This window comes from Electrophorus electricus, chromosome 4 (genome assembly GCF_013358815.1).
Source record: "Electrophorus electricus isolate fEleEle1 chromosome 4, fEleEle1.pri, whole genome shotgun sequence".
In the NCBI taxonomy this organism is placed as follows: Eukaryota; Metazoa; Chordata; class Actinopteri; order Gymnotiformes; family Gymnotidae; genus Electrophorus; species Electrophorus electricus.
In genome coordinates this window covers 15292603-15312526 of record NC_049538.1, presented here as the reverse complement: position 1 = coordinate 15312526, position 19924 = coordinate 15292603, and the positions used below count along the sequence as shown (strand labels likewise).

The following is a 19924-nucleotide window of genomic DNA, read 5'->3' as shown; positions in this document are numbered from 1 at the left end:
AATAATCAGACTTACACAATCATAATCAGACCTCTCCGTGTATGTGTATATGGGAGTGCAGCTGTGTGCATGTGTACCATCCCAGGCGTCGAACATGTCTGTGATGAAGTAGTCGATGAAGGAGATCTGGGATTTGGGGATGCTACAGGTATTCCGGTCAAACACGGGCATGACTACTGGCAGCCCCTGTCTCTTCTCCTCATCCGTCTATTTCTCAAAAACACACATGCATGTACACACACACACACACACACACACACACACACACACACACACACACACATATATGACTCTAGAAGAACCTTCAGATGAGAGCTCCTGAGGTAAGTGTAAGTGAACACACACACTAGTGCAAATGTTTCTGCCAGTGTTCTCCCTGGGAATATGAGAGCTGACATGTTTCTTCCACAAATAGTGCAGTGAATTACCATGTGACATCTCAAGCGGCTGCTCCTGACACTCTGTAGTTCAAATAAATGCACTTGGAGGGAATCCCTAACTGCCCAGTCCTGTGTATATAACCCTACAGATGCTCATGACTGACCAGCATCGCAGAACTCTTAGGGAGGGAGTGGGCACAGAGCCAGTAGTGCTCTTGTGTACACAAGATATGGTTGTGGCATTGCTGGGAATCATAATCTGTTCCCAGCAATAGGACACAGCCTACTTAACCAACTGCAATGTCTGAGAGGCCGACCTGTGCAAAATATTCCTCTGAAATACGTCCGGCCCACTCGATGCAGAGCTCCAGGGGTCTGCAAGGGTTGGAGATGTCTGCGCACTTTATCAACATGCGCTTAACCAGGATCCGGTTCTCCGGAACGGTGAGGATGCCCTTTACCGTGTCCTCGTCCCCATTCCCCTGCAGGGAGCAGAACTGTAGCTCATACACAGCACTGGTAGATGCAGTCAGGAGGTCAGGGGTGGCTGGCTGCAGTACTTTTAAGGGGAGATTATAAGAGGTATTGGGTAGTTTGTGAAACGTTTTGAATTATAAGAAGGCAGGGAGGTGTGGGTATGCTTGCTGGAGTAGGTTGGGAGGAAGATGAAGATGAAGGTGGTTGGGGGTTTGAGGCAAGTTTGGAGTGGGACAGGGGTTAGGGTGGGAAAAGGAGTTTGGGGTTTGTAGTAGGTTTGGGGTGGGACAGGGGGTTGGGGATTATGGGTAAAGCAGTGCTGCATTCCACACCAGCGTGAGAAACCTGCTACCAGCACACCACATTCCCCCCTCACTGTCACACACACATGCACCCATACATAGTCACTTACAAAAACATGCGTGTGTACACACACACACACACACACACAACCAAACCTATGAACCGGCACAACCACAATTCTGCTGTAAACATTATCCAATTAGTGATGAGAATATCAAAGTCTAAGTCTGATAAATTAGCACCTACCCACCAACAGGCCAGTGTTTGTCTCTGTATATATGTAAACGAGGGAATACATGTCCCTGATTTGTAAACGAAATGCATGTGTAAGGATGCATAAACATGCCACGTGTGTGCCTGCGTGTGTTAAGACCTTGTGTGCCCATTTGGGCCTTTGCTCACATTTGCATAACTGTGTCTGTCCATGTGTGTGCATGTGAATGCGTGTACATTTGCCTGCATGTGCATGTAACAGCGTGTGCGGGCGCCCATGTCTGTGTGTGCCTGCATCCACTTGTGACTGCGTGTGCATGCGATCGTATGTGCATGGGCCCGGCAAGTCTCACCCCGTTTTCTTCCAAGGCAGCAAGCGGTTTGTTGATGCTGTTGACGAATTTGTTGACATGTTCGAAATGCTTGGTCATTTCAGTGGCCAGCACCATGTCTATGATAGCCTGCCTCAGAGTTCGGTACTCGTTCCTGTGTGGTGAGGGATACCACAGGCGTCATCATTATCAGGACAGTGTGTTCAAGTGTGCCAAATTGTGTGTGGATATGGGTGGGTGTAGGTGGACGGGGCAGGGGTTCTCTGAGAGTATGTATACCTCTCTATGTTCTTGAAGATGTTGCACTTGTCGTCTCGAGTACTGAGCTGGAAGGCAAGGGCAGCGTGGTGGCTCTCCAGCACTGCCGTATCATTGTACAGGATGGCCAGTTCACTCCCTGCATTACACAGGAAGGAGTTTGTTCGGCCTGGGTGGTCCACATCATGCACCGTTGCTGCAATCAGAGCTGCCACTTCATCAATTGGATCCAGACTTTGCTGAAATCACCATGACAGAGTGAGAGCAAAGCAGAGAGAGAGAGAGAGAGAGAGAGAGAGAGAGAGAGAGAGAAAGAGAGAGAGAGAGAGATTTTAAGTTTACAATATAGTCTTTCTGGCACCGATTAAGGTTTACATCAGCTTTTGTTGGCACACTGACATTCTTACCAAAAGTGACATGTAGAGTGTATAGTCAGTAAATACCCCCCCAAAATCTAAATCATATGCGTAAACAAATCTGATTATGTGTGCAAACAATCTGTTCATACAGGTAAACATACAGGGTAAACATTACCATCAGACATGTAAACATATCTGATCATACATGCAAAAAAAAATCAGATCATATTTTAAAACAAATATATTATGTGCTAACAAATCTCATCATAAACATACAAATGTTCTTACACAAATAAATCTGATCCTAAACACAAATCTGATCATACATATACATTTCTAAGATGTGTAAAATATAAACATAGCATGTGTAAACAAATCTCACAAGCAACCATCTGAAGACAAAAATGTTTGTGCTTAATTTCTAATCAAGAATTACCATTACCAGTTCAAATTAGCTGAGGACTTCAAATAGGAGCCTAGGGGTTTGGCACCTTTGGATTTAACCAAATCTTCTCTGCCTGAACATGCTTCTTGCTTTATGAGCAGGTGAACCATGCACTGTTAGTGATTATCATAATACTGGCCCTGTGATAATGATATCGCAGAAGGCTGCAAGATGCAAACGAGTCAATCAACTTTTTTAAAGTGCTGTGAACATCCTCATAAGTCTCAGACTTTCCAGGTGAGTGTGTGATGTTTCATCAACCTCTGATGTTCCAAGTGCAGGGTTGGATAGAAACAAAATACATGAAATGGCATGAAAAAGGCAGTAATTAGATTGCTGGTACATTTTTAAAAATATGGTGATAATAGCAGGATTACATTAGGGCTCAACAAGGATAACTCATTTTTCTTCTTTCTTCCTCATCTTTTTGCCCCATTTTTAAATTGTTTTAATTTAGTGAATGGTTTCTGTGACTGTTGTCGCACTACAACAATATCAGCATCAAATGCAGTCAAATGTACCATGCACTATTTTCCTACTCTGTGTAACTGGTAAAGAATGGGGGTAATGTGGGTAGAGTTCTTAAAAACAAATTGAAAATACTGGAGAATGTGAAGAATTCCTAACTATAGAACAAAGAGTTGCAGTAGTCTAACTTAGCTGTAATGAAAGCATGCACTAGGATCTCAGCATCTTTAAAAGAAAGCATAGGATGGAGTCAAGCAATATTACAAAGGAAAAATACAGTCTTAGTCAAGAATGTGGGTCAAAGGTGAAAAGTCAAAGAGGACACCAAAGTTTCGAGCAAAAGCAGAGGGATTGACTGGAGAAAATTCAGTTTTCTTTGCATTTAGGTTTTAGAAAGTTAGTGCTCAACCATTACTTTGACTCCCACAGCTAACCGGTGTGGAAGGTGGAAATGATGCTATGGGACTGATGTTAAGACAGATTTGAACATCACCTGCATAGCAATGAAAACTTATACCATGATGACAGAATGTTTCCAATGGGCAGAATGTAAATCATAAATAAAAAGGGCAGAAAACTGAGCCTTGGGGAACACCCTGAGTAACAGGAACAGTGTTAGATTACTTGCTCCCAATGGACACAAATTTACACCCATCTCTCAAATAGGATCTAAGCCAGGATAGTAAGGCCAATAATGGAAATTCGAGAAAGAGAATGTTATGACTGCCTGTGTCAAAAGCTGCACTAAAGGTCAAGATGACAAACAATAGATACAGAACCAAATTCAGAAGAGAGAAAAGGAACATTCAGAATATAGATATGAGCTGTCTCACCACTGTAAATACCCACCTTCTGCCATAAAGAAAAGTGCATGCATGCAGAATAGGTTTGTGTTATTCTTGAGTCTTAACTTCATAAACTGTAGATTCTTAATTAAGCATAAATGATATGTTATATATTCCAACCTCAGATGTTCCAGGTAAGTCTGTGATCTCTCATCAGTCACAGGTGATCCATGTGAGTGCATGATCTTTTTTGTTTCAATTACACCTTGGTCAAAAGTGCTGGACAATTTTTAGTATTACAGAATGAAATTACACTGAACTAAGTCAAAGGATTTTATTAACACAGCAGTTACATCAGGCATAATACGGGGATTATTATAAAATATTACAACACAACACATCTTAGTACAGTAAACACACAGAGACACATCAAAAGCCTGACTTGGTAGAGGGTTCATTTGCATATTTTGTGACTTCTCTATCAGTAAAAGGACAATAATGTGATAACGATGAAACAGTAATATGTTGTGCAGCAGCAGGATGCACTTACCTTTACACGCTCCTTACAGAGGAAGTAGGCAGTGGCATGCAGGACATCAGCTGCATGAGTGGAGTTGTGGTACGAGTTGCTGGCATGATAATTTGCCTCAATAACCTGCAGCCAGGAACGCAATGTTGCTTCTGGACAGCTCAGAAACTCACAGACACCGAACCGCGAGAAGATCTTCAACCCCAAATATGTCAAAGGCCTGGTGGGAAAAGAATAAGCTGCTTTTCTTTTTCTATGCAAAACAGCAGCAGTCAGACTACAACCTAGTAGCAGCTCTTGTTGCCACTTCAGTCTTTCAGATTCGTTCACTCTGCAACAGGGCCCCCACTGAAAACAAGGCTCTAATTTCAGTTGGGTTGAGCTGAGCTGAGGTGAACTTAACCCTCATAATGCCACTGTGTCTTGTACCGTCTCAGGGTGGCTGCCTCCAGGCTGAAGATGTCAAAGTCCCATGAATCTTCATTTTCCATGGTCTGCGCCACACGTGGAGGGATGTCATTCAGAGACACAGGAGTACTCAAGTGACTTGGCATATGATGTGGCTCTGCAAAAGATCATTTCCACAGTGATTTAATAGTCAAATTTATGTAGTTTAATGGCATAATTAATGCTGTCCAATAGATTAATTAATTTTAACGTCCTTATTAATGTAATTTAGTAACTTAATTAGCATCATGATGCTTTTTTGTATTATGCTCAGGTTACATCAAAGGAGTGGTGTATGAAAGGCACGATAGATTCATAGAAGGTTTTGGCAATTGTTCAACTTCTCACTTTTAGCTTTAGCTAAAAGCTTCTCACTTTTAGCTTATTTTTTTAGTTTCAGCTAAAAGTGATATGGCCTAACTTCCCTTTTGATACTGTAATTATACACCAAGTTAATTATACATGAAATGCAGTGTTCAAACAATAAACCAGTTTCACCAATTCTGAACAGTTTTACATAATTAAGTTGTAAGTGAAAATTTTCTACCAGCAAGGTAAAAAGCTTTATTTTATAAATAAGTGGAAAAAATATTAACAACATTCTGGGCTGGATAGCAAGGTTTACAGTCATGATTCAAGATATTTACACTATTTCATGATAATTTGGAGTCTTTTCACACTGCATTATAAACACACTACTATGATATGAACAAGCACAGACCTGGTGTATCAATAGCCAAACACCCCCCCCATCCCCCCACAAAATGTAGAACTGTAGACAAACTGAGGACAGGTTGATAAGGCTGATTCTACAGGGATTCAGCACATCTTAACAAATGTGTTATGGTCACTATAAAAGCTAAAGTTAGATTAATGTCTATAAGTGTACATTGTTCAGGTTTGATTACAGCAAAAGATGTGCTGATTCCAGCTGGGAGTGCCAATGTTACCTCACTCACATCCAGAACGGGGTGTTTTTCCCCAGATATTTAGGTTATATGCAGGCAGATTATAGATGCCATCCACAATCAAATGCTGAAATGGAGGCAGCACCTGAAAGTTCACAATGATAATGTGATCCTTAGGAGAACACTTACGTTTTGTTGAGAAGATGTACTCGTTTCCTGATAATCTGCGCAGCCCATCCTATATAAGACAGACCACACATCCAAACACATGATGACTCTGTTGATAATATGCACTGCTGTTTGTCTCATCAGCCACTGATATGTGTGCTCCTGATTTGTGTTTTAAATCAACTTTTTTTTTAATATTGTGAATGTGTTTGTGTGTGTGCATGTGTGTATAGTTGGTGAGAGAGAGAGATAACATGTGTGTGTGTGTGTGTGTGTGTGTGAGAGAGAGAGAGTGTGTGAGAGAAAGAAAGAAGGGGGAGAGAGGAAGAAGTAATAGCTCATATCTGACCTCACTGTCTGAGGGTACCAATGCTTCTGTACACACAGGCTATTTTCAGCTATTACATACAAGCATGCACACACGTACTTTAACAACTCAATCAGACTACCTACACACAGTAGTCAAGTAGCCCCAACCCTGTAACCCTGGCTATAACCCCATACACGATCTCTAGACCTAAAACTCTTACCCAAACATTATTACACTAAATCTCTAGATGTTAATCTATTTTTGAACACTGAAGAAAAACACAGTAACCATGAAAACATTCCCCCACCCCAGTTGCAACACCACCTGCTTACTTGAACCCAAGAGGAGAAAGCTGTACAACTAACTCAAATTCTACTGTGTGTGTGAAAAGGAGTGTGTCTGTAATGATTGTATGTGGGGCAAGTGTTTGTCCCTCACCGACATGAGCCCCCCAACGAGGTCACTGGTGTGGGGGTCCTCATCCTTGGTACCAAGCTGCGGAGAGTAGAGCTCTGTCGTCCTGAGAATTTCCAGTACCCGATCCAGAGCCTCTGCTACTGGCATGGGACTGCTCTCCTGGGCGGCGTTTATGATATTTATCACCTGCATACACATACCCGCACACACACCCACACACACACACACACACACAGACAGGCACACACCCACATGCTTACATAAATATACTGTCAAACATACGCATGCATACAAATTCAGACCTGCCTAAGTAAACACAGATACCAGACAATTATACACACACACACACACACACACACACACACACACACACACACACACACACACACAAATGCAGGTATAAAAGGTACCTTAGTGATGGGAGCTTCTATAGTCATAGAGTGGATTCTAGCCATGGAGGAGTGTCTCCTCTGAGAACTCCCTGTAAGAATCACACAAAACATACCAGTAAAGTAACACACAAATCACAGCCACAGAAAAACACCAGTACTATCAAACCACCCCAAACACACGAATATAGTCACATTCACAGCAATCTGAGAATTAAAAGCAGCTGAACGGAAGTGGAAGAAACTACATATTGACATTGATCTTCTCTCCCATCATGTTCTTTTAGCAACGTTCTCTTCTGATATGACTGTTGCTAAGACATCATTCTACAAGGCAAAGCTGACAGCATCTGAACTCACTCACACAAACTCCATAACATCTTTACCTCTTCTTAGCCCTCCACCTTCACCATCCTGCCTCACAGATTTTGCCACCTGCTCTGGCGATAAGAATAACAAAATCATTCAAGCCTTTCCTCCTACCACTACTTCTAAGTCACAATACCCAACACGCCCTGATACTGCCTGAACATGTTTTTTCCACTTTCCAGAGAAGAAATCCAACAACTTGGCCAGTAAACCTACCACCTGCCTTTTGGAACACCCTTTCACTGCCATCCAATCTATTTGTAAGGACCTGTTCCCCTTCATCACTTCCATCAAAAATGATTAATAAAAATATAGAGGGCCTACAAAACCGCAAGAGTCAAACCCATCCTGAAGAATCTGCAACTTCCAACTAGTATCACGTCTGTCCTTTCCCTGTAAAATTATTGAATGTTCAGTTTACAATCAGATGTCTGTCTTTCTTTAGCAGAACTACAGGATCCTAACCAGTGTAGGTTTAAACCAACAAACTCCACAGAAATTGCACTTGTTACTGAGAATCTGCATGCTGCCAGATCAGCCAAGCTGTCATCGGTCCTGATTCTTCCTGATCTCTCAGCAGCATTCAACACGGTCAACCACAAAATCCTTCTTTTCATCCTCACAAGTATTGGAATAGTGATGGTTTGCTTCATACCTAGAGGGACGGTCATGCCATGTGACAAGGAGGGGATCTTCTCCACTGGCATCCCACATGGTCCTCTCCTGTTCTCCCTATATACCCACTCTTAGTGAGGCCATTTCCACACTTGATTTCTCATACCACCTCACTTCTATGCTGATGATACTCAACTGATTTTCTCCTTAAGAGCCTTTGTCAGTTTACTCTGACTTTCATTTAGCATTCAAGTGGCTTATAACATATAAAACAGTAACCATATTACACGTCTTGCCAAATCACACATTCTCTATAGATGTCTCCCCAGTCAACACCTTGGGGTCTTGCTGGAGACTTGGATCATTCCAACTGACAAGGCACAAAAACCTTGGGGTGATTCTGGATAACCCATTATCATTTTTTCACCAATTATTCTTTGGATTCCAAAATACAGCTCAGTAGTCCTCAAAATGCATCTTGACAAAAGTTGAGTGTATGGTGCAGGCTAGTTATTAGCCAGGCATACCTCTCCAAGTTCATCTTACAGAAAGTACTTCTGTAAAATTTATAGATGGAGTTGCTTCACTGGCCATGCTGAATTATTGTGAAATTTTCATTGAATGGTAGCTGGGTAAGCTAACTTGCACATAGACAGTGACATTTTACTAATAATGCTATAGTCCCTTCTTCAAAATGCTGAGAAGGGTCAGGCAACTATAGGCCAGCCCCCCTAGTGAAAATAATCAGCTTCATTGGTCCGTTTACTTCATTGGTCAGTCAATTTTGGTTAATATAATTGGTTAAAATAGCCTATACGCATGAGGTGATTTTTTTCTCTACGTTTATGAAATTATTACATTTTTTCTGTCCACTTTTTGTTACCCCTTTAAGGGTAACACTTTTTGTGTTACCCCTTCAAGGGTTCAAAGGTTTGACTGCACACCACTGCTCAAGACACAAAGAAGACATGCATCAAGACTCTTCTCCGTTTTGGCACCCAGGTGGTGGAATGAACATCCCTTGGCTGTCCGTACAGCTGAGACACCAGCTGTCTTCAAATGTAGACTGAAGACTCACCTCAGTAAGCACTAAAATATGCACTTAAAATTATTTTACTGTCTTCTTTTCCACTCTAGCCACGGATTTAGTCTGATAGTATTCTTAACACTGATCTACAGCCGTGTCCAAAAGTTTTAAGACTAGCACAAATTTTGGTTTTCACATAGTTTGCTGCTTCAGATTTTATGCTGTCACTTTGCATTAACTCTACATTGTGAAGAGTTCCCTGCCATGAAAATGAACTTAACCACAAATATTACTGTATTCCAGCCAGAGATCTTCTCGTTAGCTCAGGAGAAAGTGTTAACAAGGACAAGGCAGCTGATCAACCATTTATCAAATCATCAAGAACTTCAAGGAGAGAGGTTCAATTGCAGTGAATAAGGCTTCAGGGCACCCAAGAAGGTCAAGCAAGCACCAGGACCATCTCCTAAAGAGGATGCAGCTATGGGATCAGGTCACCACCAGTGCAGAGCTTGCTCAGGAATGGCAGAAGGCAGGTGTGAGTGCATGTGCACAGTGAGGCGAAGGCTTTTGGAGGATAGATAGGTGTCAAGAAGGGCAGCAAAGAAGCCACTTCTCTCTGAGAAAAACATCAAGGACAGACTGACATTCTGCAGGAAGCATAGGGATTGGACTGCAGAGGACTCGGGTAAAGTTAATTTCTCTGATGAAGCCCCCTTCAGACTGTTTTGGACATCTGGACAAAGACAGAAGAGTTTAAAAGGGAGCGCTACCATGAGTCCTGCGTCATGCCAACAGTGAGGCATCCTGATACCGTTCCATGTGCGGGGTTGTTTCTCATCCAAGGCAGTGGGTTTGCTCAAAATATTGCTTAAGAACACTGCCATGAATAAGGAATGGTATCAAAACATCCTCCAAGCGCAACTTCTCCCATTGATCCAGGAGCAATTTGGTGATGCTTTTTCCAGCATCACAGAGCACAATGTTACAAGGCAAACGTGATAACCAAGTGGCTTGGTGAACAAAACTTTGAAATTTTGGGTACATGGCCAGGAAGCTCCCCAGATCTCAATCCAATAGAGAACCTGCGTCAATCCTCAAAAAGAAGGTGGGCAAACAAACACAGAAACTGTGATCAACTCCAAGCACTGATCAGGCAAGAATGGGTTGCCATCAGTCAAGATTTTGCCCAGAAGCTGATATCCAGCATACCAAGGCCAATTGCAGAAGTCTTAAAAAAGAAGGGTCAACACTGTAAATATTACATTTTTGCTTAAACTGGATGTATTTGTCAATAAAAGTAAAAACAAAAAAACAAACAAACTTATGAAATGCTTATAATTGTACTTCACTCTACCATATAAACATCTGACAAAAGGGTCTAAAAAAAACTGAGGCAGTAAACTTTGTGAAAACCAAAACCTTTGGCCACGACTGTATTGTCATATGAGGATATTCATTTGATAGAGACTACAAAGCACTTCAAGTCACACTGGACAAGGGTGTCTACCAAATGCTGTAAATTCAAATAACACCATACAAACAGGCACCGTTCAGGCACAACAAACACACTAATAATGCCACATCAAGTCATAAAGTAATTTTTGTTCTCTTACATTCTCCCTCTCTCTGATCTCACCATCAGTGCAACCCCTGCACCACTACCCCCCTTTACCATCACTTTAACCAGCCCTCCCTCCTTCACAAGCACTCGTACACCCCCCTTTTACCAGTACTGGTACCCCCTCCCTTACCAGCTCTGGTATGCCCCCCATTTTTGGTACCTCCCCACCCCTCACCATCACTACCACGGGATGTGGTAGACCGAACGTCCAGAGATCCTTTCCGTCTGTCTTTATGCTTGCTGGACTGAATATCTGTGTAAAGAGAAGCAGAGACAAGATGTGAGCTCCTCAAACACACACACACACACACACACACACACACACACACACACACACACACACAGCTATTATACATGCAAATATACCTTCACACATACATGCTATTAGCACCCCCACACTAACACATTGTTCTTACATACACGGCCCCCAAATGCATACTGCAAGTCCAGTCATCTTGACATACTAGCTACTAGACAGCTGTTAGACCTATTAGAAAGACAACCTTCACAGACGCACATAAATAGACAAAAATTATTGACATTTTCTGAGCTTTATACCTGTCTGTGATTCAGCCTGGACTCTTTCACTTGAACGTTCAGACTGCAGAGAACACAAAAACACAAACCAGAAGTATTAATATAATTGTAACCACTCACTAATACACAAACATGCATTAAAGCACTATGTACTCCTAAGAAGGATGGCCAGTGTGGAGACGTACTGCTGCATTTGGTGGGACATTTTCAGGTATGTTTGGTATACGGCATAATTTTGGTTTCAGTGTAGGTATGAGGCTGGTTCTGAGATTGTTCATACCTTGTTATTGTCATTTAAAGGCCTGTTAATGGACACATAGTGTCTGACTTTACTGTAAGACAAAGATCACAGGTCAAATTGTTAGAGCACAGTATGTATGTACAACCAATAGGCAGAAACAGCAAGTTGCACTTACCCTCCCTGTCCAAGGACAGGTGTGATTTTCACATTTTGCTGGACACTGTCTCCGTTCTTCTTTTTGGCATAATAAAGACCCTGCCATTCCTGAAAACACACACACACACACACACACACACACACACACACACACACACACACACACACACACACACACAAACACTAATGTCCACATGGAACAAACTTGCAAAATGGTGATGAGTGCTGTTGGTGAGTAATGGTGGTGGTGCAGGGTGGTATTGGAGGTGGTGGTGCAGGATGTTATTGGAGTTGGTGGAGGTGATTAGTGGTGGAGGAGGTGGTGAGTACTGATGATGTTGCAGGTGGTATTGGACATGGTGGAAGTGGTGAGTGGTGGTGGTGTAGGATGGTATTGGAGTTGGTGGAGGTGCTGAGTGGTGGTGAAGGTGCAGGTTGTAATGGAGATGGTGAAGGTGGTATGGCAGTGGGGTAATGCTGGTCATGGAAGTGAGTGGTGGTAAAGGGTGGTGTTGGAGGTGGTGTGGTGGGCAGTGGTAGCGCAATGGTTAAGGTATTGACTTGTAATCAGAAGGTTGCCAGTTCAAGCCCCACTGCTGCCAAGTTGCCACTGAGCAAGGCCCTTAACCCTCAATTGCTCAAACTGTACTCAGTCATAATTGTAAGTCACTTTGGATCAAAGTGTCAGCTAAACACCATAAATGTAAATAATGATGTAGGGGCATACTGGAGGAGGAGGATGGTGGTGCTGGGGTTTTAGAGTGGTGGTGCAAGATGGCATTTCTGGTGGTACAGCATGATATTAGTGGTGGTTGTGGTGATGTGGGATGGTACTGGTGGTTGCAGCTGGCTTGCAGAAGCTGTTTGATGTGTCCTCCCCACAGTGCCAGTTTCAAACACTTTTCCAATGTGCATGTGTTCCTCTCTCTATAAGTGGATGAAAATGTCGGTGTGTGTAAGTAAGTGACCTTTATGCTGTGTGAAGTGCTCTCACACTGGGTGACCACTTTTACTGATGTGCAAATTTATGACAGTAGGCCTTTAGTTCCACACCTCTAAAAAACACACAGATACACACACCCCTCCTTACCTTTCCTTTGCGAATGCAGGAGTTGATGTTCTCTAGCAGATCGGGTTTGTTCTTTTCACTTTTAGGCACTTCAATGTTCTCCTTCGCCATCAATTCACCCCGTTGATAGCCCATCACATACTCATATGCAGGATTGACATACTGACAGAAAAACAAACACAAACACACACGAACATGTGTATAGAAGTCTTTTGACAGAACTGCTTTGGATAGCTTGCTACTTTAGAAGCTTGAAATGAACATTCAGTTGCACAGAATAATTTTTTTTTTTTTTTATCTCCTTCTCTCTTGATTCAGCAGTCTGTAATTGAACACAGTCCTATGGTACACAGCAATCCTAGTACAGTGCTATGGTACAGAGCAATCCTAAAATGGTGCTGTTGTACATAGCTTCCCTAATCCAACCCTAAAACAGTGCTGAGGTACATAAGAACCCTAATCCAACCCTAAAACATAAGTTTTAAATGTATTTTAAACACAAATGTATTTCATTTTAAAAGGTAAATAACTTTAAATGTATACAGGTAAAACTACACCTTTTAATAAAATCATTAAATCACATACACATGGAATATTGCTTAGTTTACATTTCTTCTCCTGAGAGCATGTAATGAGCAGCTGGTCTACTCCTCCAATATGGACTGAAGCTGCATTAGTGTGAGGTGTCATTAAAAGTGCTCCATGGATTTATCCAACAAATGAATATTCAAATACCAATCTGCAATTACATTGAATTATTTGAAATAAACAATCAAAATTCCATGCACACATTAAATACATCTAAGCATGTAAGAAAGTAAGAATGATAATAAATAAAAAATTAAAAGCTTTTCACTTTCAGTCTGTTTTTGTGTTTGTGTGTGTGTGTATTAGCAATAGCTACCTGTACAAATGTGTGTATTATTGACACATGTGTCTGTGTATTTTAGTGGTACATATCTGTATAAGCATGTGCATGTGTTAGTGGCACCTATCTGTATAAGTGTATGTGTGTGTGTGTTAATGGTACTTATCTGTGTGTGTAAGTGGTACATATTTGTATGGTAGTGTGTACGTTTTAGTTATACATATCTGTATGTTTGTGTGTGTGTGTGTGTGTGTGTGTGTGTGTGTGTGTGTGTGTGTATGTGTGTGTGTGTATGTGTATGTGTGTATGTGTGTGTGCACGCATGCGTATTAGCAGTACTTACCTGTATAAGATGGTCTTCATTACTAATCTCGATGGCATCCTGGCTCTGTTCCAGTGCTGTGAAAATTGCATTACAGGCTCTAAAACAAGTACACACAAACAAACAAAATCAGTAAAGATGACGAGTTTATAAACTGTTCTCATTTTGTGTGTTTATTTGTGTGTGTGTGTGTGTGTGTGTGTGTCACCTAAGTTTGATCTGAGCGCGGATCTCTCCATGGTGGAGTTGAATGAGCTCATTGTAGCAGGCCATCATGTTGGAATTCTCAACATAACGCTAAACACACACACACACACACACACACACACACACACACATTATAGTGAGAGACCCTGCTGTTCTAAATATATATACTCAATATATACTCAGTATGGCACTCACGAAAAGCCTTGTCTACTTCTCAAGAACCTGCTTAGAAGTACACTACACAATTAAATGTACACTACATGCTTAAGTGTACATGTACACTGACATGTGCATACACTACATGCTTATATGTATACTTAGATATATACTACACACAGAGATGTCTTTATTGTACATCTAAACATTTAGCGTACATCTAGGTGCGCAGCATACCTCTAAGCATACATCTTAGCATGTAGTGTATTGTACACCCAAATATACAGTAGTAAGCATGCAGAGTACAACTAAGCTAGTGGACATCTATATCTAGTTAAGCTTTAGCCTCCAGTAGTTTTAATGTTCATGTAGAAGAGTAGAAACAGGAGAAGTGCAGGGAAATCAAAATGAAAATTCAACTAATGCAAAGTGTCCATGCTCAAATATATGCACATGCACAAACACAAACTCATTCACTCACCCTGTTAAATCCAGCAGAAAGCAGCGGCATCACAGTGGCTTCTTCACGATCCGGCCTAGATGCAAAAACAAACAAATAATATACAAACACTGCACACCCAAACAAATAACATATACAAACACTTCACACGCACACCAATAATATATAAGCACTACACACTTAAACAATAATACACAAACACTGTACACCCAAACACATACTATACAAACACTACACATCCATGTGTGGGTGTGTGTGTGAGAGAGATATTACACCAACCTTTTCACAACAGCGACGATAACAGTGTTCTGAGAGGAGCCAAGTGCTCTGATTGAGCTAAAAACAAACAGGTAAATATTATAGCATACACATTTACAGATATACACACACATACACACATTTACAAATATCCACACATATACATCTACACACACATTCACATATATTAAGGTATTGACTTGGTGGAAGTGATTGGTGGTGGTGGTGTAGGATGGTATTGGAGTCGGTGGAGGTGGTGAGTGGTGGTGAAGGAAACATTACACATATGTGGACAAACATACACGCCCACACACACCCCTACAAGCAAGATTGTATCCCTTTATGATATCTTTTATATATATATATATATATATATATATATATAAAAAATTTTATTTATTTTTTTTTAATTTTTTTTTTTTTACACCTACTATTGATATGTATTACTATACTTCTCAGGTATTCAGTGGTGTGTCAATGTAGCCAAATATCCCTGACCCAAGGATAAAAAAAAAAAAAAAAAAGCTTTGCACTTTTAGATTTGAACAAATCATTTTCTATGTAGTAAATGCAAGTAAACTTGAGGGCAAGCAAAAATAACAATAGCTTTATTTATATGGTACTTTTTATAAATAAAATTATGCAGCTTAAAGTGCATCACAACACAGGATAAAAATAATAACAGCAAAAAAGAAAGAAAAAAACATAAATGAAAGATTTTCTAACATTTTCTAGAAATCAAGGGGTAATCCAGAATGCAGATTTAGCAACTACTTTGGATCTAACCAAGTGTATTTCAGCATCTTTCTTTCAAAGGCTTCCTCAATAAAATAAACGAAACTATTCACTCACCATCTGAATACACTATGTCTGGCCTCAGTGTCGTTACTGTAATACACTGTGTAACCTACATCCACATCTACATGTACTACAAACTTTCAATCTCGCACTTTATCACCTCTACTGCCACTGCTAACTTGTGTCTGACCACTTTGTCTTTATTTACATTAGGGTTGCATTGATAGAATGCGCAATTACTAAAATAATCTATTACGCCATAGATTAATCAATTAATCGGCTAGGAAATACTTTTGCTTTATTGAAGAGCAATAGTAAATATACAAAAGAGAATACAAGACAGGTCTCTTAAAATGAACAACTAATTGATTGTGTATTGCATAAATTACATGTCAAAACGAAACCTAATTTAGTGTATTTAAATGCCATATTCCATTCTGGGTTTTAAATAAAACATTTTCTGAAATGAAAAACAAATAAGTAAATAAATGTATTCATTTTAAACTGATATTAAAAAGGTATCCAAGACATTTTCACGACCTTTTTATTTTTCACGTTTTTCAAGATATGTGCGGAGCATCCATGTCATGATTCCCCTCCACTAGCTTCATGATCTCCCTGGTTACCCATCCTCCCACCCTTCTACAGTAGAAATAATACAGTCTCACTGTTTTGGTATGCTCCCGCATTGTTGTTAGCGAGCCTAGTATTTAGCTAATGAATCTGTTTTTGGGTTGATGGATGTTTTGTACATAGTTCACGCTAGGCACAAGGCATAGGAATATTGTGGATGGATTAAAAAAAAGATTAGTAGCAAAGAATTTGCATTGATGATTTTTAGTGATCGAGTCCTTGAGTTTCTCGAGGAATCGTTTCAGCCCTAAAGCAAATTAATCTCTATGCACCTGCTATCCAATATACATGCCGATGTAAGAACCTGATTACGCCTCCATGTACAACGTCCCTGTGACAAACTGCAACCTGACAAAATGTGTCTCAAAGTACTAAATTCCAGCACATAGCTACAGCCCATATCTTTATCTACCCACTGACAAAGTGCTGGAAGGACATTATAGGTAGCTCCAGTTAAAAATCTGACACAACCTGGGTCCATCTCCCATAAGACTTGCAAGCCTATCTTTTGCTTCTCTCCATCATCCCACTATAGCCACTGACTCCTTGCATTTTCCCTGAGTGGCCACTGCCTTGAGTTCCTTGAGTACCTACCTTCATCTTCTGCTCTCATCTGCCTCTTCTGTGGTATCGCAATGCCTTCCATGGACCACCTGTGCCTAAACCCGCCTTGCTCCATAGCTCTCTGAGCTGACTAGACTGCCTCTCCCACTGCCTTCCTACTTTTACAACCTGAGCAGCAGCTTTTACTGCCACACCTTTAGAACTCAACAAAGTCATCTTGAGACTTAACTTGGCACATTTAAATTCCTCTACTAAACCTGTCATCGGCAGCTCTAATGTTCCTTTTCCATATCAAGACACGCACTATACACAAGGTACCCCTAACCACTTATCCATATGGCCTTATTCATATACTATCTACCTAAGCTTTTTGTCAATTTCTCGAATATAGAGAGAATAACCCTAACCCTCTTAATAAAAAAAAAAAAAGTTGCCTGTTATGAGCTTCCACCCAATGACAGACTTCTGGATTTACAAGGTTTACCCTTTAACCATGCCCATGTAAAATTATCACATAACCTCTCAAGCAACTATCAACTACATGGAAGAGTAGTTGTAAGTGTTGTCATATCATGTATGCTCTAGGAGGAAGTGCCATCCTGATACCTCTCTCCACCAACAACCCACTTGGAAACAGCAATCATCACTTCCATTGCCATGGTAAATGCCAATAGTGAAGTCGTACAACTTCTAGATGCTGCCAAAATGTGGTATATTCACCTGTATAAGCAGAAGTACTACACAAATTAACTTTTTATTTTATATTTTATTTTATTATATTTTATTTATATTTTATATTTTATTGTATTTTAGTGGGGACATACATTACATTAGAATGTATTTAAGAGAGTGTTTCAGAGTGCATTTAGAAGTATATTTTGGTGGGTATTGATGAGGGCATTTTGAAGTATGAGTAGGCATTTTTAGATGGCTTTACACTGGGCAATTCCAATGGTCTTATACCATTGCAGCTGAAAGATGACCAGATTACATGAAAGGCTGTGTGATCTCACTTGTGATGAAAGTCAGACTTCATGATGAAGACTGTTGGGTGATAACCTCTTGCAATTTCTTTCATCATCCATATGCAACTTTGTTTTGCCAAAATAAATCTCAAATGCAGAGGAAACATCAAAAATCCCTAATGAGAGATGGATCCAGGATATCCAAGGCTACAACCCAGGAGTGTTCCTCAGGGTCATAATCCTCTCAGTCCACGAGGTATTGGAGTCTGTTACCCCAGCATCTGGAACCCAAAAGGGCACGAATAAGGCAAGCAGGACTTCCCTCTATGTCCAACGGTGAAGGAGAGTCAACAGGTGGTGTGGGATCTCCAGCCGATGTCTTCAAGAAGAAACATGAAAAGTAGGTGAGATGTGGTAAATATTGGGCAGTTGCAAAGCATAGGACACTGGGTTAACCTGTTTCAGGATCTAAAAAAGGACCAATATAGTGAGGGCTGAGCTTTCTGGGTGGTAGCTTTAAGCACAGGTCCCATGTGGCGAGTCACACTTTTTGGCCAGGCTGGTAGACTGATGCAGGCTGTCGATGCCAGTCGGCATACTGTTTTTGTCTCTGGATAGCATGTTGCAGCTGTACATGTGTCTGTTCCTACATGCTCTCACTGTAGCGCATCCATTTATTTACCGTTGGCACTCCAGATGGTTCTCCTGACCAAGGGAACAGGGGAGGATGGAAACCCAGCATACATTGAAATGGAGTTATACTTCTGGAGGTGTTCACAAGGGAGTTCTGGGCATATTCCACTCATGGCAGGAACTGACCGTCTTCTTGGTTTTTACTGCAATAGGAGCAATGGAGTTATTCGACCTCTTGGCTGATTCCTTCCCCTTGCCCGTTTGATTGAGGATGGTAGCTCGAAGTCAAGCTCAAAGACACCTGCAAGACTGCAAGAGCAGGCAGTCCAATCTCGGGACGTGAATGAGGGCCCTCCATCTGAGACCATGTCTTTGGGGACCCCAAAATCCCTGAATATTTCCTGGAAGAAAGTCTCTGCTGTTTCTAAGGCTGTGGGTAATTTTATTCATGGCTATTACATGACATGCCTTGGAGAACCTGTCTACCACCAACAGTAAGTCAGTGCTAAAATCTACAGCAACATTTGACCAGGGTCGATTGGGTATGGGTAGTAGTTCAAGTATCCCTGCTTGTAACTGTCTCTGGGCTTTGTTTTGTGCACATACCTTACAAGCATTACTGAAGGTTTTGGTGTCTTCATGCATCGTGGGCCACCAGTACTAGTTCTTTAATAACACTAGGGTGCGATAGATACATAGGGTGCGATAGATACCAGAGCTTGGGGAGGTGTGCGGCACACATTGCTGGGTACATAGGTTCTGTTTTAGGGACATTCAGCTGGTGTACCCCAGCGCAATGGACTGTCATTGGATTTCACTACCACTATCAGGAATCATGGAAATGACCAAAGACACCACTATACATACAAAACCTTTCTCATCATCTTCGGTTGCATTATTCAGGAGATAAAACGGGTTCATTGTTTCGGGCCAGGCAAAAATCAGATGCTCGCAGATAAAAAACAGGGATTTATTGTAGCAACAGGTAGTGGAAGCAGTCACAAGAAAAGGAGTAACTCGAAAGTAGGGAAAACAGTCCATGTCAAAAAAAAAAACATCCAATAATCCAGGCATCAGAATCCAAAAGGGGCAGGCAAAAATCAGAAACAGGAAACACCAAGTCAAGGTTCGGTACACAGAAAAACAATCCAGAAGAATGCTCGGTATGCATAGGACTCTAGAGGCAATACTTCGCAGTGTCCTAATATTCGAGACAGGCTTAAATAATCAAGTATAC

At 41.1% G+C, this 19924-nt stretch overlaps 1 protein-coding gene across 1 annotated transcript in view; it reads right to left on the bottom strand.

Moving 5' to 3' along the window:
* The window catches only part of pde8a (phosphodiesterase 8A), a 45027-nt gene that overhangs the window by 941 nt on the left and 24162 nt on the right, over positions 1-19924 (bottom strand). Inside the window, exons 4-21 of the mRNA XM_027009884.2 lie at positions 15116-15172; positions 14858-14912; positions 14222-14310; positions 14035-14113; positions 12845-12985; positions 11774-11862; positions 11638-11689; positions 11379-11421; positions 10996-11073; positions 7210-7280; positions 6821-6985; positions 6094-6142; positions 4979-5114; positions 4571-4769; positions 1985-2202; positions 1727-1859; positions 698-862; positions 78-207 (exon numbers count right to left, since the gene is read on the bottom strand). Of these exons, the coding sequence (XP_026865685.2) occupies positions 78-207; positions 698-862; positions 1727-1859; positions 1985-2202; positions 4571-4769; positions 4979-5114; positions 6094-6142; positions 6821-6985; positions 7210-7280; positions 10996-11073; positions 11379-11421; positions 11638-11689; positions 11774-11862; positions 12845-12985; positions 14035-14113; positions 14222-14310; positions 14858-14912; positions 15116-15172 (1949 nt within the window). The remainder of the gene's footprint in view (positions 1-77; positions 208-697; positions 863-1726; positions 1860-1984; positions 2203-4570; positions 4770-4978; positions 5115-6093; positions 6143-6820; positions 6986-7209; positions 7281-10995; positions 11074-11378; positions 11422-11637; positions 11690-11773; positions 11863-12844; positions 12986-14034; positions 14114-14221; positions 14311-14857; positions 14913-15115; positions 15173-19924) is intronic.